The sequence below is a fragment of the Papio anubis genome, chromosome 11 (assembly GCF_008728515.1).
Source record: "Papio anubis isolate 15944 chromosome 11, Panubis1.0, whole genome shotgun sequence".
NCBI classification, from domain to species: Eukaryota; Metazoa; Chordata; class Mammalia; order Primates; family Cercopithecidae; genus Papio; species Papio anubis.
The window spans coordinates 98447839-98472144 of NC_044986.1; the positions used below are offsets into that span (position 1 = coordinate 98447839).

The 24306-nt window shown below is 38.3% G+C and overlaps 1 protein-coding gene across 3 annotated transcripts in view; it reads left to right on the forward strand.

The window, feature by feature from the left end:
- The window catches only part of ARMC4 (armadillo repeat containing 4), a 192921-nt gene that overhangs the window by 85575 nt on the left and 83040 nt on the right, over positions 1–24306 (forward strand). For all 3 annotated transcript variants that reach the window (XM_021943137.2, XM_017962626.3, XM_017962627.3), the window contains one exon: positions 7525–7639. In XM_021943137.2, coding sequence (XP_021798829.2) covers positions 7525–7639 — 115 coding nt within the window. The remainder of the gene's footprint in view (positions 1–7524; positions 7640–24306) is intronic.

Sequence of the window (24306 nt, forward strand, 5' to 3'; positions counted from 1 at the left end):
TAGCCTGAAGGGACTAAGCCACATGTATTTTTTTTCTTTGGTTGCTTTTAAGATTGGCTTTTACCTTTGGGTTTCAGCCATTTGATTATGATGTGTGTAGGTGTGGTTTTACTTTCATTTATATTGTGGTTTTTACTTTCATTTAGGGTTTACTGAGCTTCTTGGACCTATGGATTAATGTCTACCATCAATTTTGGGGAAGATTGCGATTATCGCCTTCACAGATATTCTTTGGTCCTATTCTCTCTCTGTCCTCTTCTTGGTATTCCAATCACGCATATGTTGTTTCATTTAATAATATTTCACAGACATTGAACTCTGTTGCTTCTTTTTCGAAGGAGGAAAAGTCAGGCTTTTCTCCGTTTTTCTGTTTGGATATAATTTATTGCCTTGAATTCACAGATCCCTTTGTCTTCTGTGTCTAGTTTGCTGTTAAGCCCATCTAATGAATTCTTCATTTCTAATACTGTAGTTTTCAAATATAGCGTTTCTATTTTATATACATATATAAAGTATGTGTATACATGCATATTTATACATACACTATATATATATACACACACATATATCCATATTTATAAATAATAGAAATGCTATATTTCTCCTTTGCCTACAGAGGAGATAACCACAAATTGGTCATTAAAGGGAACAGATTAAACATTTATTCTGCCTGTATGGAGGAACTGTAACTGAGCTGTAGTTAATGAAAGAAAAGCTCTTTTTCATAGAATAATGCCAAGTAACAAATTGAGAAAATGAACAGAATTAGAAAAATCACTATTTTACAACTCCCAATAAAATAATTATTTTAGGCAAGGATAATGAATGGATTCTAAAACTTAAAATAGGGAATGATTGTTGGAATAGGACTTTCTCAGGGTGACACAATATGACCCCACAGGTTGTTATACAATAAAAAGAAAAAATGGCATCTTTACGATGGAAAGATCTGGTGGTCACCAGCATAATTAAATTCAGCATTGCTAACTCAGCATTGCTGAAAGTTGGACAACTAGATGTTTTGTGCCTCTTGATGTGTTGCAATGCATGGGATATAATTGGCTCTCACTTAGTATTTATTGTTTGATCTTATTCTTTTATATGGCTGCATAGTACTCCATGGTGTATATGTACATTTTCTTTATCCAGTCTACCATCGATGGGCATTTAGGTTGATTCTATGTCTTTGCTACTGTGAATTTTGCTGCAGTAAACATATACATTCATGTATCTTTATGGTAGAATGATTTATATTCCTTTGGGTTTATACCTAATAATGGGATTGCTGGGTTGAATATTCGTTGTGTTAAGTTCTTTGAGAAATCTCCGAACTGCTTTCCACAGTGCCTGAACTAATTTGCATTCCTACCAGCAGTGTACAAGTTTTCCCTTTTCTCCACAACCTTGCCAGCATCTGTTATTTTTCGACTTTTTCATGATAGCCATTCTGACTGATGTGACATAGTATCTCCTTGTGGTTTTCATTTGCACTTCTCTAATGATCAGTGATGTTGAACATTTTTCAGTATGCTTGCCGGCCGCATGTATGTCTTCTTTTGAGACGGATCTGTTCATGTGCTTTGACCACTTTTCAATGGGGTTATTCAGGTTTTGCTTGTGAATTTAAGTTCCTTATAGATTGTGGATATTAGACTTTTGTCAGATGCATAGTTTGCATATATTTTCTCCCATTCTGTAGGTTTATCTGTTTACTCTGTGGATAGTTTCTTTTGCTGTGCAGAAGCTCTCTTTAGTTTAATTAGGTCTCATTTGTTCATTTTTATTTTGTTGTAATTGTTTTTGCAACAACATGCTTAGAGCTGGAGACCATTACCATAAGCAAATTAATGCAGGGATAGAAAACCAAATACCGCATGTTCTCACTTGTCAGTGGGAAGCGAACACTGAGTACACATGGACACAAAGAAGGTAACAACAGACTCCAGGGCCTACTTGAAGGTGGAGGGTGGTGGAGGGTGAGGATCGAAAAACTACCTATCAGGTACATGCTTATTATCTGGGTAACAAAATAATCTGTACACCAAACCCTGTGACATGGAATTTACCTGTGTAACAAACCTGCACATGTAGCCCCGAAACTAAAATAAAAGTTTAGAAAAAGAAGGAAAAACATTTTACTATATGATGAATAATTTTTCTGACAAGAAAGGTTTCTAGAGTCTTTCTAATCATATTTCTTATACCAAGTATAAAAGCATAGACTATCTTCCTGCTTTCCAAAGGCCAAAGAATTTCTGACATACTTTTCCCAAGACTGCCACATTCACATCTTTTCTCCAAATTTGTTATCCCATAGCCTCTTTGGAATAACACATAGAGGTAGAAATGTAAAAAAGCTTAAGGATTTTTTAAAAGGTAAAATTCTCTTCTAATCTGTTTTTCCCAGGGATGATCATTTCAATTCTGACATACATTTATGTTTCCCATTTTATTGAATTGCCAACTTGGTTTCAAAACTTGTAGATGACAGTCACATCTTTTAATGTCGTGGTTTAAGAACGTCATGTTCTTTTAAGCAAACCATACTTAGTTTGAGCCACTGTCATTCAATAATATTTATCAGTGTAATTTTCAGCAACTACTGTGAAGTTTTTAGAAAACATGAAAAATTATGGTTTCAAAATAGATATATTGATATTGCCAGAAAGAAACCCTACAATCTTGCCCGTGCCCACAGTATGGGCACAAACTGTTCACATTTGTTCATATATGTGGCCTCAATGGGCAGGCGAGCCAGCCAAACTTCATAGCAGTCCTGGAAAATGTTAATATAACAAGAGCCTGAGAAACAGAGCAAGCAGCTGCATATTTTTGGTATGTTTATTTTTTTTAAATAACCAAAAATACGTACATGGATTCATCTTTCTAGAGCTGTTATTTTGCCAGCCAGGCAGTTTGATTTCTGGGATATAGCTGAAGATCTTGAAAGCATGTAATTCAGTTTTGTTTTTATAATGTCAAGAAATTAATGTAGGATTCTATTGCTATACAAAATGAGAAGAGCTACCATACTGCTGGAAATGAATTCAGAGCAAGATGCTAATCAAGTAAGAGAACTATGTAAGGGGTAGACCTGTTGAAAATGGAGAGTGGTATAAATGAACACCACCTATAGGCCCATCATTGTATATGCAGAAAGCAATGAAGTTGTCAAGAAATTCTGAGAAAATACACTTTCCACTTAGAGACAACTTCAAATGAAAACTTTACTGCTTACATTTAGAATTTGAAGATGTATTTTGCAAGTATGAGGTTTAAGGAGGAATGTACTTGTGTTGGGAGAGATTTTTGATTCATTGAAGAAGAGTAAGCAAAGGCTGTCTTGTTTCAGATCCATTTCACCAATATTCGCTGGTGTGGTAGCCTGCTGGGAGTGTGGTAGCCTGCTGGGAGTGTGGTGGGAAACACAGAATTCCTGCTATCGTGGAGATTACATGGTAATTTGGGAGATAAGAAGCACACAACACACGACTACAAGTCAAAGTAATGTGGTATGAGGTGCAGGAAAAAGGAGAGCAAAATTAAAAAGAAGCTTAAAGGAGGAAGATGCCAAAGGATTTGTGAAAGATGTTTTGTTGTAGACCTTAAGTGATGGATTATTATGTAAAATATGGAGATGGCTGGGAAACAACTATAGTTGAAAAGTATAACAGGGGGAGAATCTCTGTGGTCTGTGAGTAAACTGGTGTCTTCTGTCTGTGGTCATGTGAAACCCCGTGCTCCATTTGTTGCAGCATTTATTACAGATTATAATGGTCTGTTTATCACCCTCACGAGACTGTAGTTTCCCAATGATCAATTAAAACACAGTCAGTCCACATTATTTGTAGATTCTGAGTTGACGAATTCATATACTCTCTAAACTTTGTTTATAACCCCTAAATCAGTAGTCACGTCACTTGCGCTGTCATTCCTGGACGTGCAAAGTAGGGACACATTTTGAGTCACCTGGTGCCCATGTTCTCTGCTGAGGTCCAAAAAGGTGACATTTTGACTTTTCGTTCCAGCTCTCACCCTGTGAATAGCTCGTCCATTTGGCAGTCTGTTTAGTGCCACGTTTTTCACAGTCTGTGCTCTCGGATGGTGATTTTGCTGTTTTAATATGGTCCCTAAGTGTAGTGCTGACGTGCCGCCCAGTGTTCCTAAGTGCAGGAAAGTTGCGATGTTCATTTTGGAAAAAATCTGTGTATTCCCCAAACGCTGTTCCGGCACAAGTTATAGACCTGTTGGCCATAAGTCCAATATTCATGATTCAACAATCTGTATCAAATAAGATGTCTTTAAAGAGAAATACACGTGAAACAACGTTATATATTGATTGGTTGATGAAAACGTTCTGACCAGTGGCTCATGGGAACCCACTTTATATATACCCTAGGAACAGTAGTTCAGTATTTGTTCATCTAAGGTTTGCAGTGACTTGATAGAACATAACTTCCCCTGATGAGAATTGACTGTATCCATTTTGTTTGTTTGTTTTTGAGACAGGGTCTGGCTCTGTCATCCAGGTTAGAGTGCAGTGGTGCAATCTGGGCTCACTGCAACCTCTGCTTCCTGGGCTCAAGTCATCCTCCTACCTTCGCCTTCCAAGTAGCTGAGATTAGAGTCATGCACCACCATGCCTGGCTAATTTTTTTTTTTTTTTTTTTTGTATTTTTTGTAGAGACAGGGTCCTTTGTTGCCTGGGCTAGTCTTGAACTCCTGAGCTCATGCGATCCACCCACCTTGGCCTCCCGAAGTGTTAGGATTTACAGGCGTGAGCCACCGTTTCTGACCCAAGTGTATCGGTTATTTCTGTATGCCTAGTACTTAGTGTTTAGCAGATAGTCAAGGAGTCTTATGAGAAATTCCAGCTCCCTAAAAACTTTAAATACCGAACTTTGGCATTGCAGCTTAATACCATGAAGGCAACGGGAGGCCATTGGAGACTTTTTTCCCTAGGAGTGATCTTTGGGTTGTGAATTGTTTAACAGGCACTGATTAAATGTGCTAGCTAGTGTCATGAACAGAATTAATATCCCTGGCACCCTGCTCTCAAGGAGCTATTGCAGAAACTCTAAAAGTGTCTTTAGGAAGATTAATTTGCAGCAATTTGTAAGATGGATTGAGATTGAGAAAAACTGAAGACACAAAACCAAGTTATTCTCTCACACAACGATCCTGAGATGAAATGGCAAAGACTGGGATTTGGGTGATCAAATAGAAAACAGGGAAATGGGCAGATACTTAAGTTATTGTGAAGTAAAATTTAGCAATAAATGAGTTCATGCAGAGGACGAGGGAGATGGAAGGGATAAAGTTAAACTCTGAAGTTTACCACTCCTGACTTTGTTAGTTCCTGTGGTTGCAAATGTTTTTCAATCATGTTCTTGTCATAGGAAGTTGTCATTCTGTACTGTTCTGAGTCTTTTTTTTTTTTTTTTTCCACCTCAAATGAAGACTCACTCTGTCGCCCAGGCTGGAGTGCAGTGGTGCAATCTCGGCTCACTGCAACCTCCGCCTCCCGGGTTCAAGCGATTGTCCTGCCTCAGCCTCATGAGTAGCTGGGACTACAGGCACGTACCACCATGCCTGATTTGTTTTTGTATTTTTAGTAGAGACAGGATTTAGCCACTTTGGCCAGGTTGGTCTTGAACTCCTGACCTCAAGTGATCTGCCTGCCTTCACCTCCCAAACTGTAGGGATTACAGGTGTGAGTCACTGGGCCCCGCCCCTGAGTCTTCTTTTAAGATACCAGTAATGGGACCAAAATCCTCACTCACTGTAACTAAGTGGCTGACGAATTGCCTAGGGTTTGGGTTGAAAATGGTAAATGATAGATCTAATTTTACAATTATAGTGAATTTTTATAGTTAATTGTGAAATTTTGTCTATAACTTGTTTAAAGTTAATTGTGAAATTATGTCCAGTATTGAACGATCCTTTTTTTTAAATTTCAAATTTGTGCCATCCAAATGACTTCCACTGTGATGGCAAGTTATTTCTGGCCAGCAGTGTACAGTTACATATCACTGATGCCAAGTTTGCTGCGAAATTTACAAGAAGATAGGGCAGACCATTATTCACTGTTGTTCATTATGACATTTTTTATGAAAAAAATAGAGGCTCAGAGATCGGCATTAGTTATATTTTAAGTAGCATATGGAAGGCAATATGACTTTTCAGTTTAAATTTGAAAAGCAAATTCTTCATTGTGAAGTGCCAGTATGTTTCTTTAGAGTTTCCATTAATTGAGAAATAAAACTTTGTTTTCTCTCAGCATGGTATGAAAGTTTCAGGTTTGAAAACCTATTTACTTAAGCTTTACTTTAAAATAATTTTTTAGTGTATTTTTTCTTATTAGAAGTCCTTTTTTAAGACTGTTTTTATCCTGATATAGGCTATTTGCATCACCAGGGTTTTTCAGTGCTCTTTTTCAGCATCACCAATTTTATAAGGTTATGCAAAACTGATCTCCTACTTGAAAACTTTGGAATAATATGTTTTTTCCCCCCTGGTAAACTCATCTAAGATAATCAAGACATCTAAATGTTTTTATGTCAATTTTCAAGGAAGAATTTGAATGGCATTTTAAGCTAGTATTTATTCTATCTGTGGCTCAATACTACATGTGTTTAATTCAACTTGAGATTACAAATCAAAGGAATTTCGATGCCCTTTATCTTTTTTCATCTGCTTTGAGTTTAATATACCTTTCTGAACAAAGCCATGTTTGTAAAGGTTATTAAGTTTTGTTTGGCCTTCTTCTCCGCTGTGAGTACCCAGTGGACCTTACTGCGAGGTTATGCTCCTGGACTGATTGATATATAAACAGAAGACAGATGGTGTAGAGATGGCTCTGATGATAATTCATTTTTCAGCTAGTCATGAAGCTATTTTGATTACAGTGTGTTTAAGTAATTATAACACAGTCTGCAATGTTAGTCTTGCTGGGAAGGGTGCACATGGAAAACAAGTTACGTGTTATTCATGCCCAACAAAGGATGCACTGTGGTGTAATGATTTTAATTCCTAATGCTAGATTAGGACTGAAAGCGTTTAAAATATGTCATACAGTAAGGTAAGTCAATTAAACATGGACCAAATAAAAAAGGTAACTGCACAGTTTTGAGGCATAAATATTTGTTTTGGAAAGTATTTAGATGTTACTATATGAAAGAAACCAGTATTTTTACATTTAGGTAACAGTCTGTGTACAGCTAATTAAAAAATTACATGGCTTGATTTTCAGTTTATGTGAATCATAATCATCATGCAGCTTGTTTTCTGTGTCATGGATTTAAAACTGAAATCAGAGGGCTGACAATTCAACAGCATGTTACCTCCCTACTGTTGATGAAGTTTTGCAAAAAAAAAAAAAAAAAAAAAAAAAAAAAAAAAATCTAAGCAAAATATCAAAAGTTGAAAAAAATAATTAAAATTGTGTAAATAAGTGGGTCATTAAAATGGTTTGTCTTCACATATTAATGACAGTTTATGTCATGATTTTGTGTTCCATGATAGCATAATTGATCGCTTAGATGGAGTTCGTTTGTTGTGGTCCCTGCTGAAAAATCCTCACCCAGACGTGAAGGCCAGCGCAGCGTGGGCACTCTGTCCATGCATCGAAAATGCAAAGGTAAGAACGGACTGCAAGTCAGTCTCTTCTAGAATCTCCAATACTACACTGAAAAATGCCACCACAGGTGACTAATTGCTTTCTACTTACTATAAGTCAGATTTATCTGGTGGGAGAGAGTGTTGCACAATGTTTATGCCAAAATAATTTTGGAGCATTGCCTTTTTTCTGGTCAGTTTTAAAATGCAAAGCCAAACTAGCCAAAGATGGTGGTGTTTGCCAAGTTCTAGCTGATTGGTGCAATGGAAGCAAGCATCTCAGGTAAATCAGAGTGAGGACAAGTTGACTGTTCTTGTCTCTTGAGGGATAAGGAAATTGTCTGCATTTACCTGCTATGTAGAGAGAGTGCAGCCACTGGGGAGACATGACTGCTTCTCTTGTCGTTACAGCCTGCAGTGAGAGAGCACTATGTTCTGTGTTGCCTTGAAAAGGTCATATGATTTCAATGACTCACTTTTCTTATCTGTCACTAAAAAGAGGAGACCAGAAGTTTCTGAAATCGATTTTAGCCCTTGATTTGTAAATTTTATTATTTACTTTGAAGATCACTTTTCAGCTTATTTCTCTTAACATTTTTTCTATAGGTTTAGAGATTGCCCTTTAAGATCCTTGTTGCTGAAGTTATTTCTGCCTGTTGAATATTTTTTTAAATTATACTTTAAGTTCTGGGATACATGTGCAGACCATGCAGGTTTGTTACATAGCTATACACATGCCATGGTGGTTTGCTCCACCCATCAACCCATCATCTACATTAGGTATTTCTTCTAATGCTATTCCTCCCCTAGTCCCCCACCATCTGACAGGCCCCGGTGTGTGATGTTTCCCTCCCTGTGTCCATGCATTCTCGTTGTTCAGCTCCCACTTATGAGTGAGAACATACAGCGTTTGGTTTTCTGTTCCTGTGTTAGTTTGCTGAGAATGATGGTTTCCAGCTTCATTCATGTCCCAGCTTCATTCATGTCCCTGCAAAGGACATGAACTCATCCTTTTTTATGGCTGCATAGTGTTACATGGTGTATATATGCCACCTTTTCTTTATCCAGTCTATCAATGATGGGCATTTGGGTTGGTTCCAAGTCTTTGCTATTGCGAATAGTGCTGCAATAAACATATAAATGTGCATGTGTCTTTATAGTAGACTGATTTATAATCCTTTAGGTATATACCCAGTAATGGGATTGCTGGGTAAAATGGTATTCATGGTTCTAGATCCTTGAGGAATTGCCACACTGTCTTCCACAATGGTTGAACTAATTTACACTCCCACCAACAGTGTAAAAGCATTTCTATTTCTTCACATCCTCTCCAGCATCTGTTGTTTCCTGACTTTTTAGTGATCGCCATTCTAACTGGTGTGAGATGGTATCTCACTGTGGTTTTGATTTGCATTCCTCTAATGACCAGTGATGATGAACTTTTTTTCATATGTTCATTGGTCGCATAAATGTCTTTTTTTAAGAAGTGTGTTTTCATATCTTTTGCCCACTTTTTGATGGAGTTGTTTGTTTTCTCTCATAAATTTGTTTAAGTCCCTTGTAGATTCTGGATATTAGCCCTTTGTCAGATGGATTGCAAACATTTTTTCCCATTCTATAGGTTGCCTGCTCACTCTGATGACAGTTTCTTTTGCTGTGCAGAACTTTTTAGTTTAATTCTATCCCATTTGTCAATTTTGGCTTTTGTTGCCATTGCTTTTGGTGTTTTAGTCATGAAAGCTTTGCCCATGCCTATGTCCTGAATGGTATTGCCTAGGTTTTCTTCTAGGGCTTTTATGGTTTTAGGTCTTACATTTAAGTCTTTAATCCATCTTGAGTTAATTTTTGTATAAGGTGTAAGGAAGAGGTCCAGTTTCAGTTTTCTGCATATGGCTAGCCAGTTTTCCCAACACCTTTTATTAAATAGGGAATCCTTTCCCCATTTCTGTTTTTTTCAGGTTTATCAAAGATTAGATGGTTGTAGATGTGTGGCATTATTTCTGAGGCCTCTGTTCCATTGGTCTATATCTCTGTTTTGGTACCAGTACCATACTGTTTTAGTTACTGTAGCCTTGTACTATAGTTTGAAGTCAGCAAGTGTGATGCCTCTAGCCTTGTTCTTTTGGCTTAATATTGTCTTGGATATACAGGATCTTTTTTGGTTACATATGAAATTTGAAGTCGTTTTTTGAAATTCTGTGAAGAACTCCAATGGTAGCTTGATGGGGATAGCATTTAATCTATAAATTACTTTGGGCAGTATGGCCATTTTCACAATATTTTTCTTCCTATCCATGAGCATGGAACCTTTTTCCATTTGTTTGTGTCCTCTCTTATTTCCTTGAGCAGTGGTTTGCAGTTCTCCTTGAAGAGGTCCTTCACATCCCTTGTAAGTTGTATTCCTAGGTATTTTTTTTTCACTGACAAAAAAGGATTTATTTACAGTGTAAAATTTATCATACATTTGTTTTTTTGAACTGAACATAACCTCAAGATTTTATTGTCTTCATAATGAAACAAAAGATGAAATTTAGAACTGAATCTCTTGGCCCTTTCTCTTCGTATCTCCTCCCAGTTCAAAATGCTTGCATGTCCTCATAGCCAGCATCGTCTTAGATCTGCAGCTGGGCTCAGTGCTCAAGCCTTGGCGCTATCTCCTTTGTAGTTTTAGCCTTTTTCTGGAAAATTGGCTTACTTACAGAAATCAATGGCCTTGATATACACAAACAATACTTAGGTTAGAAGACTTAAGAAAACCCCATGTATAATAGCAACAAAGAAGATTAAATATTTAGAGACAAACTTATTAAGAAATGTGCAAAATCTATAAAGGGGAAATACTTCTGGAAAACACAAAAGCACGTAGAGTGGGAAGACATCCCTTGTTTTTGGCTATCACAACTCATCATCAAGATGCCCATTACCTCCAAGCTGATTAATAAATTAAATGCCATTCCTATAAAAATACCAACAAGCTTTGTTTCATGGAGTTGGTAAGTTGATATTAAAGTTTCTATGGAAAATAAACATGCTGGAATAGTGACACAAAATGGGGGGCTAGCCCTATGGGCTATTAAAGCAAACTGTAAAGTCCCTGTATTTCAAACAGTGTGACATTGACCAGGTGAACAGGCAGACAGACCAATGGAATAGGATAGAAAGTACAGAATAGACCTAAATACAAATGGGAATTTAGTATATGATAAAGGTAGCATATCAAATCTCAGAGGCAGTGATGGATTTTTTATATTTATTTATTTATATTTTTTATTTATTGAGATGGAGTCTCACTCTGTCACCCAGGCTGGAGTGCAGTGGCACAATCTCGGCTCACTGCAACCTCCACCTGCTGGGCTTAAGCAATTCTGATGCCTCAGCCTCCTGAGTGCTCAACCCAAGATTGCCGCTCTGCTTCCTGCCATGATTCCACATTCCCCGTGCATACACAGCATCCTTGCTCTTCTTGTCCTGTGCCACTTTGTGGGGTTGGTGCTTGCCACACTTCTTACAGAAAGTCTGGAAGGCTTTAGGAATGTGCACTCTGATGTTAGTTATTTCTTGTCTTCTGCTAGCTTTTGAATTTGTTTGCTCTTGCTTATCTAGTTCTTCTAATTGTGATGCTAGGGTGTCAATTTTAGATCTTTTCTGCTTTCCCCTGTGGGCATTTAGTGCTATAAATTTTCCTCTAAACACTACTTTAGCTGTTTCCCATAGATTCTGGTATATTGTGTCATGGTCTTACTGGTTTCAAAGAACTTATTTATTTCTGCCTTAATTTTGTTATTTACACAGTATCATTCAGGAGTAGGTTGTTCAGTTTTCATTTAGTTGTGTGGTTTTGAGTGAGTTTCTTAATCCTGAGTTCTAATTTGATTGTGCTGTGGTCTGAGAGACTGTTTGTTATAATTTCCGTTCTCTTGCATTTGCCGGGGAGTGTTTTACTTCCAATTTTGTGGTCAATTTTAGCATAAGTGTGATGCTGTGCTGAGAAGAATGTATATTCTGTTGATTTGGGGTGAAGAGTTATGTAGATGTCTATTAGGTTCGCTTGTTCCAGAGCTGAGTTCAAGTCCTGAATATCCTTGTTAATTTTCTGTCTCGTTGATCTGGCTAATACTGACAATGGGTGTTAAAGTCTCCCAGTATGATTGTGTTGGAGTATAAGTCTCTTTGTAGGTCTCCAAGAACTTGCTTTATGAATCTGAGTGCTCCTGTACTGGATGCATATATATTTAGGGTAGTTAGCTCTTCTTGTTGCATTGATCCCTTTACCATTATGTAGTGCCCTTTTTTGTCTTTTTTGATCTTTGTTGGTTTAAAGTCTGTTTTAGTAGACTAGGATTGCAACCCCTGGTTTTTTTTGCTTTCCATTTGCTTGGTAAACATTCTTCTATTCCTTTATTTTGAGCCTATGTCTGTCTTTGCACGCAAGATGGGTGTCCCGAATACAGCACACCAATGGGTCTTGATCTTTATCCAATTTGCCAATCTGTGTCTTTTAATTGGGGCATTTAGCTCATTTACATTTAATAAAGGTTAATGTTGTTATGTGTGAATTTGATTCTGTCATTTTGATGCTAGCTGGTTATGTTGCCCATTAGTTGATGTAGTTTCTTCATAGTGTTGATAGTCTTTACAATTTGATATGTTTTTGCAGTGGCTGGTACCGGTTTTTCCTTTCCATATTTAGTGCTTCCTTCAGGAGCTTTCATAAGGCAGGCCTGGTGGTGACAAAATCTCTCAGCATTTGCTTGTCTGTAAAGGATTTTATTTCTCCTTCACTTGTGAAGCTTAGTTTGGCTGGATATGAAACTCTGGGTTGAAAATTATTTTCTTTAAGAATGTTGAATATTGGCCTCTACTCTCTTTTGGCTTGTAGGGTTTCTGCAGAGAGATCCACTATTAGTCTGATGGGCTTCCCTTTGTGGGTAACCCAACCTTTCTCTCTGTCTGCCCTTAATATTTTTTCCTTCATTTCAACCTTGATGAATCTGATGATTGTATGTCTTGGGGTTGCTCTTCTCAAGGAGTATCTTTGTGGTGTTCTCTGTATTTCCTGAATTTGAAGGTTGGCCTGTCTTGCTAGGTTGGGGAAGTTCTCCTGGATAATATCCTGAAGAGTGTTTTCCAACTCGGTTCCATTCTCTGCATCACTTTCAGGTACACCAATCAAAAGTAGGTTTGGTCTTTTCACATAGTCCCATATTTCTTGGAGGCTTTGTTTGTTCTTTTCATTCTTTTTCTCTAATCTTGTCTTCATGCTTTATTTCACTAAGATGATCTTCAATACCTGATAACCTTTCTTCCGCCTGATCGATTTGGCTATTGATACTTGTGTATGCTTCTTGAAGTTCTTGTGCTGTGTTTTTCAGCTCCATCAGGTCATTTCTGTTCTTCTCTAAACTGATTATTCTAGTTAGCAATTTCTCTAACCTGTTTTTCAAGGTTCTTAGCTTCCTTGCATTGGGTTAGAACATGCTCCTTTAGCTCAGAGGAGTTTGTTGTTACCCACCTTCTGAGGCCTACTTCTGTCAATTCATCAAACTCATTCTCCTTCCAGTTTTGTTCCCTTGCTGGCGAGGAGTTGTGATCCTTTGGAGGAGAAGAGACATTCTGGTTTTTGGAATTTTCAGCCTTTTTGTGCTGGGTTTTCCCCATCTTTGTGGATTTATCTACCTTTGGTCTTTGATGTTGGTGACCTTTGGATGGGGATTTTGTGTGGACGTCCTTTTTGTTGATGCTGATGCTATTCCTTTCTGTTTGTTAGTTTTCCTTCTAACAGTCAGGCCCCTCTGCTGTAGGTCTGCTCGAGGTTGCTGGAGGCCCACTGCAGACCCTGTTTGCCTGGGTATCATGAGCGGAGGCTGCAGAACAGCAAAGATTGCTGCCTGTTCCTTCCTCTGGAGGCTTTGTCCCAGAGGGGCAGCTGCCAAATGCCAGCCAGAGCTCTCCTATATGAGGTTTCTGTCGACCCCTGCTGGAAGGTGTCTCCCACTCAGGAGGCCCTGGGGTCAGGGACCCACTTGAGGAGGCAGTCTGTTCCTTAGCAGAGCTTGAGTGCTGTGCTGAGAGATCCACTGCTCTCTTCAGAGCCAGCAGACAGGAATGTGTAAGTCTGATGAAGCTGTGCCCACAGCCACCTCCTCCCCCAGGTGTTCTGTCCCAGGGAGATGGGGGGTTTTACGTATAAGCTCCTGACTGGAGCTGCTGCCTTTCTTTCAGAGATGCCCTGCCCAGAGAGGAGGAATCTAGAGAGGCAGTCTGGCTACAGTGGCTTTGCTGAGCTGCGTTGGGCTCCGCTCAGTTCAAACTTCCTGGAGGCTTTGTTTACACTGTGAGGGGAAAACCCCCTACTCAAGCCTCAGTAATGGCAGATGCCCTTCCTGCACCAAGCTCGAGCATGCCAGGTCGACTTCACACTGCTATGCTCGCAGCGAGAATTTCAAGCCAGTGGATCTTAGCTTGCTGGGCTCTGTGGGAGTGGGATCTGCTGAGCTAGACCACTTGGCTCCCTGGCTTCAGCCCCCTTTCCAGGAGAATGAACAGTTCTGTCTTGCTGACATTCCAGGTGCCACTGGGATATGAAAAAAAACCCTCCTGTAGCTAGCTGAGTGTCTGCCCAAATGGCTGCCCAGTTTTGTGCTTGAAACCCATGGTCCTGGTGTTGTGGGCACCTGAGGGAATCTCCTGGTCTGTGGGTTGCAAAGACTGTGGGAAAAGTGTAGTATCTGGGCCAGAGTGTACTGTTTCTCATGGCACAGTCCCTCATTGCTTCCCTTGGCTAGGGGAGGGATTTCCCTGACCCCTTGCGCTTCCCAGGTGAGGTGACGCCCCAACCTGCTTCTGCTCACCCTCTGTGGGCTGTACCCACTGTCTAACCAGTCCCAATGAGATGAGCTGGGTACCTCAGTTGGAAATGCAGAAATCACCTGCTTTCTGCATCAATCTCACTGGGAACTGCAGACCAGAGCCGTTCCTATTTGGCCATCTTGCCCAGGTCTTGTTGAATATTTTTATAGAAAGGATAGTTCTACAATAAATTTAACTTGACTCTAAATACCATCCTAAATATAATTTTTTAAAAAAGTGAATCATAATGTGTGTTTGGAATAGAGGAGACCTATTATAAACCCATTAATAGAATCATTTGTTATCACAGCCAAAAAATTAAAAAGATCTCAAATCTTTACAGGAATCACACTACGTTATACACTGCAGCAGTAAAAAATCAATGTATTTTGGCAATGTATTCATTAATATCAATATATATCACAAATATATTGAACAAAATAAAACTTGCAGAAATAGATATATAATTCCTATTAAAGTTCAAATATATTTTTTAAAGTGCCAAATTTAAATAATATTATTTACAGAGAAAGAAAGAAGCCAACTGGGGAAAGACTGATACAAATCCTTGAAGGATAGTCTTCATTAGTCACTTTAACTAATCAGCCCAGCCCTTCATTCATAAATTTAAACAATCAAAGATCACTATATATTTAAGGAATACTAACCATGTTAAAGACACACACCCACATGAACTAGCAGAACTGACTTCAGAAGAAACGGAGATAATGTAAGGAATGAAATAATTTAAAAATTATTATTTTCAGAAACACCTAAGGGTTGTTATTAAACACCGTTATTAAAAATTTGTAGGCTTAAAACTGATTTTTTTGGAAACTGAAAATATATTTGGCAAAACCACAAATTTAGTAGAAAGGATGAATACTAAGATGAATAAGGCTAAATAATTATAACTAATATAATAATAACTAAAGTCCTTTCCCTTTCCTAGAAAAGGATGTTATAGATACTGATTAACTCTCAATGGTCATTGAAAATCTATATTTAGATGTCAAATTTAATGTTATCATTGGTGAGTTGCCATTTTGATAGATATTATTTCTGCTTAGTGCTGTTATTATATGTAAAGTGTGTTCTGTCTTCTTATAAATTTCAACTGTAAATCTAATTATCTATTATTGGGCTTAAAAGATTTTTCAGTATTTTCATATTCATTATTCTCACATAGGCTTTCTTTCCTGAATATCTGGCTGGTCTCCTGTGCAAGCAGCCTAAAACATGACCCAGCCTGCCTCTCTCTTTGCTCTTGGCCCCAAGGTCTAAACCAGATCCAAGGCTCCCAAAAGAGCTTCTTCCTGTTCCACTTCTATTGAACTTCACCTACCCTCTGAATACTCCTTGCCTCCAGCCGCCTTCTTACTTATCTCAAGGGAAAGACAGGCTCCTGAAAAAGATCTCTGCTTGATCACATCTCTCACCAAGAACTGCCCTCTCTTGTATGCATTTATCATTGAGGCAACACAAACACTTGAAGAATCATCAACAAGGAAGTGATGTAAGCCACATGGCTAATTAGAAAATTAGCCATGTAAGAGTGGGTGACAAATTAGGCTATTACGGTAGTTCAGATGAAAATGATTAAAATTTGACCTAACACCATGGCAGTGTGGATGGAGAGAAGAGACAATATAAGAAAGAATTGAAAAGTAGAATCAGGAATTAGTGAGTGATTGGATGTTTGAATTTTTTTTTTTCTTCAACGTTAACAGCTAGGAACATGATAGAATTTTTACCAAGCATGGGAATAACGTGGTCTGAAGAAAAGATGATGGAGTTGCCTTCCTCCAGGTAGATATGTCCAGTCATTTGAATACATGAATCTAGATGTCAGGAGAGAATTCTGGATGGAGATATATGCGTAGGGTCATCAGCGTTTAGGAGGTAGTGGAGGTCTGAGAGTAGATGGAAGGGAGAGGGAGTGGAGTGAGAGGAGACCACCAATGACAGAGTGAAGTAAAGAAGGAAGGCAGGTAGGTGGGGAGGGGATGGGAAAACCAGGAGAACTTGATTACAAAAAAGCCAAGAAAGGAGAGAAATCAAGAGGGAGGGAGAATGTTCAACAGTATTATTTACCCCTAAGGGGACAATTTCCCTTGAAAAGTGAAAAGAGTACATTAAATACAGGAATTAGGTGGTCATGGTCATAGCCATTTCCACTGAGAGGTGAGAGTTTAAGCTGGATGGCACTGGAGGGAAAAATGAATTGAGGGGAGGAAATAGAGGAAAAGAGGATTCATAGCTTTTTCTAGAGACTCAGCTATTAAGAGAAGGAGGCCATTTATGAAACCCAGAAGATAGCTCAGGTTTAGGAAATGATAAACATGGAAGAGGCATGTGTGTGTGATTGTGTGCGTGTATCTATATATCTATATCTATATACCTATATTTATCTAGAGAGAGTGCACACACACAAGCACAGATGGAGAAAAAAAGGACAGGCATGGCTCTCACTGTTCCTTAATCCTATAAGCACATTGCTCTGAGTACGGTAAACGATTTCTAGAGCACCAAGCAAAAGGATGATTCTAAAATGCCTAATTCCTGAGGGCGAGTCCAGGAAGAACAAAACCAGAAGAGCAAGAATAGAAAGGAATACTGAAAGAGGCACCTCCTTATTTCATCCAGACAACAAACGCATGGCCTACTTATCTGTCTGTCTATCTTTCAATCAATTATCCATCTATTACCTGTCAATCTATGTCTTTGAATTTGAATATTACCTACCCATCAATATCTTTGAATTTGAATCCAGAAGTGAGAAAGTTATCAAAGGGATCCTAATTAATACCTTAATATGAATTTTAAAAATCAAAGTCAGACTTTTCCTAGCAGATTGCTAATTTGGCTGATTATTTCAGCAGTGAGCACTGGCTTTTATGAGTAGGTAATAAGGAAGATATTTCCATATATTGAATTAACTAAATATGCAGGGACAAAATTTCATTGACATGTATAATATCAGAAAGTAAATCTTTGTGGCTAAATTAATGATGAACATTTTTAGATGTCAATTCAAAACAGATGAAGAAGATGCACAGCTTTTCAAAAGTGCAAGGAGATATGTGAGCAAAATGTTGAAGACACTTGTCTAGTAAACACTTGAAATGAGAGAGAGGGAAATTTAAAGCATCTTTCCTTAAGAAAGTGACCTGATTTGCAAGGCTCTTTCTTCTTAAAAGGTCCTATTTTTCAGGGTCAGAAGCTGAATATTATATTCGTCTCCCACCTTGCATCCTTCTACAACAAATCTCATTCTTCCAAGGCAGAAGGGTACTTCAGGAGTAGAATATGACGGAGGTCATGTGCTTGGAAAGGCAAGAGGAAAGAAAGCACATTTATAATGTTTAAGAATAGCATCTCATTATTTACACAGATCCCAATCAAACCATGGTTAGGGCAAGTCTATTAATAGCACTTTTGCGTGATGATGAAAAGGTATTGTTCAGATATGGCAACTACTGGCCACATGTGGCTACTCAGTGCTTGAAATGTGACTAGTAGGGCCAAAGAACTGAATTTTTAGTTATATTCAGTTTTAATTAAAGTTTAGGCCAGGCGTGGTGGCTCACATCTATAATCCCAGCACTTTGGGAGGCCGAGGCGGTTAAATAGCTTGGAGCCAGGAGTTCAAGAGCCAGCCTGGCCAACATGGCAAAACCCTGCCTCTACTAAAAATACAAAAATTTGCCAGGCGTGGTGGTGCATGCCTGTAATCCCAGCTACTCGGGAGGCACAAGAATCATTTGAACCCGGGAGGCTGCAGTTGTAGTGAGCTGAGATTGCTCCAGTGCACTGGGTGACAGAGCTAGATTCCATCTCGAATAAGAAATAAAAATAAAAAAGTGTAAATAGTTACGTGTAGTTAGTGGCTATTGTTTTGGTGCCCAGGTCTGAGATATGCAAGTAAGAGAGAGTTGTTTCGGTAAGCCATCTATCTGCCATGAAAAGTTGTAAATCTCAAGAATTAAATGAGTTTGTGTGTGCTTACATGTTCATTATGTAAGTTTTAGAAACTAAAGAAAAGCAAATAAAAAAAAAATCACCTGTAATTTTAGTGCTTTGGGATAACTGATATTAAGAGCCAACTTTTTTTTTTTTTTTTAACCGATGACTAATGCGTCTCTCTCTAATTCTCTCTGTATGTCTTTCCATATCCCTGTCTAATTTTCTTTGGCTATATAGTATTATATTGTGTGGATATATCATAATTCATTTTCGTAATTAAGTTTCCAGGTTAAGGAACAGTGAGGTTGAGTGAAACAAAAATTTCATTTGAAGGCGAGCAAAGTGGCTCACACCTGTGACCCCGGAACTTGAGAGGCCAAGTGGGGAACATTGCTTCAGCTCAGGATTTTGAGGTCAGCTAGGGGAGCATAGGGTGACTCCTTCTCTACAAAAAAAAATTTTTTTTTTTTAAATGCACATGCCTGTAGTCCCAGCTACTCTGGAGACTAAGGTGGGAGGATTGCTTGAGCCTGGGAGGTTGAGGCTTCAGTGAGACGTGATTGCGCCACTGCACTCAAGCCTGGGCAACAAAGCAAGACCCTGTCTCAAAAAAAAAAAAATTATTTTAAGCCTTTCTAGAATGTTCTTTCACATAGGGAAAGAAAATAGTTACCGCTGACCCTTTGGTAAAAATTTTTGTTTTTACCAAAAAGTATTGTTTTACTGATATTTGTTTTACCAGTAACATTATATCATAGGTTAATCAGTGGTGATTTTCTTGGTGGTACATAAAATAATAGTTTATTTTACAATCAACTGCCTTTTGGATTAGTGGAAAATAATATGGCCAAAGATACATGTAAATGTATATCCGTGGAGGTTACGTGTACTTGGAATTTTTTTAAGGTCTCGTGTTGTGTTTATATCACTATACAAAACTTTCCCCACTTGGTTATATTAAATTTAGCATTTTCAATGAATATTTTGTATGTTCTATGTTAGAAGAATTAAACTTGTTTTCTAATAAGATTATTTATTTATTTATTTATTTATACATGTATTTTTTAGAGACAGGGTCTCACTCTTGGCCCAGGCTGGAGCACAGTGGCACATTTGCTCACTACAGTGTCAATCTCCTGGGCTCAAGCAATCCTACTGCCTCAGCCCCCAGAGTAATTAGGACTCCAGGCCTGAGCCACCATGCCTGGCTAACTTTTTCAGATCAAGATAGGGTCTTGCTCTGTTGCCCAAGATGGTCTCAAACTCCTGGCTCCAGGTGATCCTCCCACCTCGGCCTCCCAAAGCCCTAGGATTACAGGCCTGAGCCACCGCACTCGGCCTTCTAATAAGGTTGTAAATTCTGAGGGAGAGTAGGATGGGAAATGTTTTTTGAATATGCTGGGACATCCAGCTTGCAATAAAACAGTGGAACTAGAAGAAGAGATCATACCAAATAGTATAGCCCTTTCTTTCTCCCCCTCACTGCCCCTTTCCTATTTAGGTCAGTTAGTGACTCAGCTTTCTAGGAAAGAATTGCCTTTTATTGTGTACGGAAGCATTTCTACATTGTTTTCACATACAATGCTTTTGCAAGTAACTTTAGACATACTAACTTATGAGTCATAGGATTTGGCATCATTTTGAAATAAATAACGTCTTTGTTTAGATTAATGGCACTGACAGTAATGCTGCAGAAACCAGCTATTTTAATTATAGCTGAGAGCCACATGAAAGGAAAGAAAGTACCAGTTATGCCTTTAGACAAGCTGTTGCTACTTCAGGGCCCCTGCCATGTCTGCCAGGCATCATGAAACCTAAGTTCACCATGTATATGTGTGTCCATGTGGTGTGGACATGGTGAAATGTCAACTGTTCAAACCAGATGTTATCCATTGTTATCATACACATTAGAACACATTTTCAGATGTATCTGTTAAGAAAATAAGATGTGAATATTGTTTCTAGTGAATGTAGTACATCTTTTCTTTCTTTTCTTTTTCTTTTCTTTCTTTCTTTGTTCTTTTTTGTGACGGAGTCTGGCTCTGTCGCCCAGGTTGGAGGGCAGTAGTGCGATCTTGGCTCACTGCAACCTCTGCCTCCCAGGTTCAAGTGATTCTCTTCCCTCAGCCTCCCAAGTAGCTGGGATTACAGGAATGGACAGGCATTCGCTCCCAACCCTGGCTAATTTTTGTACTTTTAGTAGAGACGGGGTTTTGCCATGTTGGTCAGGCTAGTCTCAAACTCCTGACCACAAGTGATCTGCTCGCCTCAGCCTCCCAAAGTGCTGGGATTACAGGCATGAGTTACCACGCCTGGCCGTAGTACATCTTTTCTTGTTGGGAAACATTTAAAGCTACCTGTCAGTGACTGAGCCAAGCAACCAAGTAGCAGAATCGAAGACTTCAGTAATGAATTATGGGATAATTGAGAGAAATAAAGATTCACAGTGTAAGTTGACGTTGCCTTTGCATTATAATTATTTTGTTATTAAATGCATAAAACAAATGGAATGTGGGACTTTTGTAATAAGAAATATTAACCTTTTTGGTAGTAGACTAGCGTTTCAGTTAAGTTTAAAACTTTACTTCATTTTGGAGAAAGTATGTATGTAATAGTTATTGATAGCTTATTGGTGATAAATAAAATGTACTAGGTGAAACAGATATGTTTTTCCAGCTTAAAAATTATCTGTGCATTCGTTATCTGATTGGAAAATCGCAGTGTGAGAGTCTGTTTTATGATCTTTGTAAAACTCAAAATAATTTAAGACAGGAAATAAGCAGCTTCACTTAGAAAGCCACACGGTCTTTTTTAGTCTATCTAGAACCCAAGAAAAGAAAGTCAAACTAAAGTGAACTAGTCGTAAAAAATAATCTGCATATTTTTGAACAAGTTTTATTTGAACATTTAGCATTTGAGATATTTTCTGTGTTAGGTCTAAGAAAAGTTCTTTTTTCCTATTAAGATTGCTCAAAAGGACAGAGATCCTAAGGTTCAATCTCTGTAGTGATGTTATGTGTAAATTTCAAGAGCCGTAAGTCAGGTTGCAGACTAATAACTGCTTTGTGAAAAATGTGAGATTTGTAAATGGAAGTGAAAAACTGTTTCTTTCAAGCTGAACGATCAAACACATTTTTGGAGAAAAAGGGTGGTTGAACAGGTGTTCAGTATTATGAAGTTGTGATGTGAAGAATGCAACCGAATCTGGCAAAAATCCATATATCAAATTCTTTGTTCTTAAGAAGCAAAACTCTCTGCTGCAGAAAGTCTACTCAAATTTGTACTCCATGAACATTGATACTGAAAAATATAAAAGTTTATATAAAAATGTAATTGTGCCATATCACACAATTATTTTCATGCCTTTTGTCAACATTTGTAAGAAACATTTTTTTCTTAAATATCATTATGTTTTTAATATTATTTGTTTTGTGAATATCACAAGATAGTGCTTAATTTCCTTAATTCTGTTTCCTTTCATTAATGAGTTTTTAAAAGTTTTTATTAAGAAAAAAATAGATGTTCAACTATATTTGCATTTTCGTAAGAAGTAATTAGTATAGTTCATATTAATGTGTGATCACCATTTCCTTATGAATTAGACAGAAAACAGGTATTCTTATTTTAGAATAAATACTCTGAATGTATAATAAGTCAGTCGTTGGGTTAGGAAGAAAACTCAATATGTCTTCCAAATCAGTAATAATAACCATGATATATATATATGGATTTGCTACTTGTTTAGACAATGTCTGGTTTTGATATTGAAGGAAAAAAAAAAAAAACTCTAGTAATTTGAAAACCAATGACCTAAAGCTCTCCTCCAAACTAAGAAGCCAATCAGGAATTTGAGAATGATTCCCCAAAAGAGAAGAGAAGTGAATTTCTGTGAGGTTATAATACATGCTTGGGCAATTTAGCCAGGAATGTTGAGGACTGAGAATGGATGAGGCCAACTTCCTGACCACAGGTGTGACAGAACACAGCTGATCAAACAGGACAGGAATTTGACATCACCCTCTGTTTAACTTCAGCTGCCCAGTGGGCCATGCCCAATCAGGAAGCCATTGAGAACTTTGAGAAGAAGACATGTGGAGGGGTTTAGTTTCATACTAGGAATACTGCTATAAACACAAGCTCCGATTTAGCCATGTTTGGGCTGTTGAATATATCGCTGTCCGACATGGTGCCAAATAATCAACTTTTTTTTCTAAATCCAAAACATCTTTAAAATGTAATCCGCATTTGGGTTCTGCCTCCCTGTTTGGGGTCAGCTGTCATTTTCAGTCACCAAATAGTTCTAAGTATGTACCCATCTGGCCCCCAGATTCTAAAATCCTAAAAGATTAGAGTAACAAACTATAATACAAGTTTTTTTTTTTTTTTTTTAATGTATATACCATATTTTCAAGGGGAGACATGAGGGGTCTAAACAAAAGGAGGGCCTTAAAAAGCCTGTCTTCAGAGCACAGCTGGAAGAATCACTGGCCATAGCTCAAATCTATCACTTTCCTTTCTCCTCCCCACCTCCCCACTACTCCCTTCCCATTCCCTACTCCACAGAGGACTGCAATAGAGGCTGCTAGTCTACAAAGAGATGAAACTGACAGAAGAGTAACACAGTGTACAAAATGGTAACTTACAATGAAAAGCATTGCCTATTCTAAACAGGAATATACAGAATTATGTACCAGCCACTAACTATTCATGAAACCACTTAACCACTTAATTTTGAAAGCGCAGTTGTTTATCAGTTTTCAGTTACTTATTAAATTAATAACTTCATCTATTAAATTAATCATGTCATTATATTCACCTCAGCCAAGAGTGCCCAGCATCAAACAATGCACTCTGTCGTGATCAGATCAGAAACTGTGCCATGTCAAAATTCATTGATTCAGATACCTGACTGGGACCCCAGATGGCCTCTTCTTCCATTTTGCTTGCTTAAGCACTCCCATTGCACTGTGACCCCATCAGGCCCCCTGCCCATTGACCTCACTGTCTTTTCTATCCACCAGCCTTTTGTTATCTTTAGTTCCCTCATTGCACACATTAGTTCCATGATCTATCATTATACTTACTCCATTTTTTTGGCTATGCATTTTTTATTTGTATAAATGGGGTACAAGTGCAGTTTTGTTCCATGGATATATTGCATAGCACTCACTGCATTTCAAATACCCTCAAGTCCATATACTCTCTTTCTTTCCATGGTACCTGCCTAATGAAGTCTCAACCCTGGGAAAAGCATTTATCCTTCTTGTCCATGACTGTAGTCTGGCTGGTGAATGTTGCAGGAGAAAATCATGTAATTGGGCCAGTTACCATTATTATCAACATGTGATCACCAATCTCAAACTGGCCAACATAACTGAGGTCACCAGCTACTTAACCATGAGACTAGTTAGACTGTGAGAATGCATAATCGCAAAGCTGCAGTCATCATTGAGTACACAGGGCTGGGAGACTTGAAGTCCGTGGGAGTGTCCGTGTGTGAGACTGTGAGATCAGAATGTCGGACAGTGGGACTGAGGGACAGCACACCAAAATGTAGGACTGCAGAGACTTTGAGGTTGTGGAGCTTCAACACCACCAGTAGAGACCCATGAGATCATAAGACTAAGAGACAGTGGGATTGGGAAATCCCTCTCCATTTTCCAGCCTGGCCCCCCAAATTTCTTACTGAGCAAAATTCCTGTGTGAGAGAATCACTTATGGTGATTATCTCTGTGCTTGGGAATTACTCTGATTTGAATTTGATATGCTGTGTCCATCAAAGTGTGGCTGTTTTCTCTTCTTTCAGGCAGACTGTCCTTCTCCAGCATGCCTGCTTGTCTACCCAACAAGCCCCTGCTTTAGCAACTGCCCCAA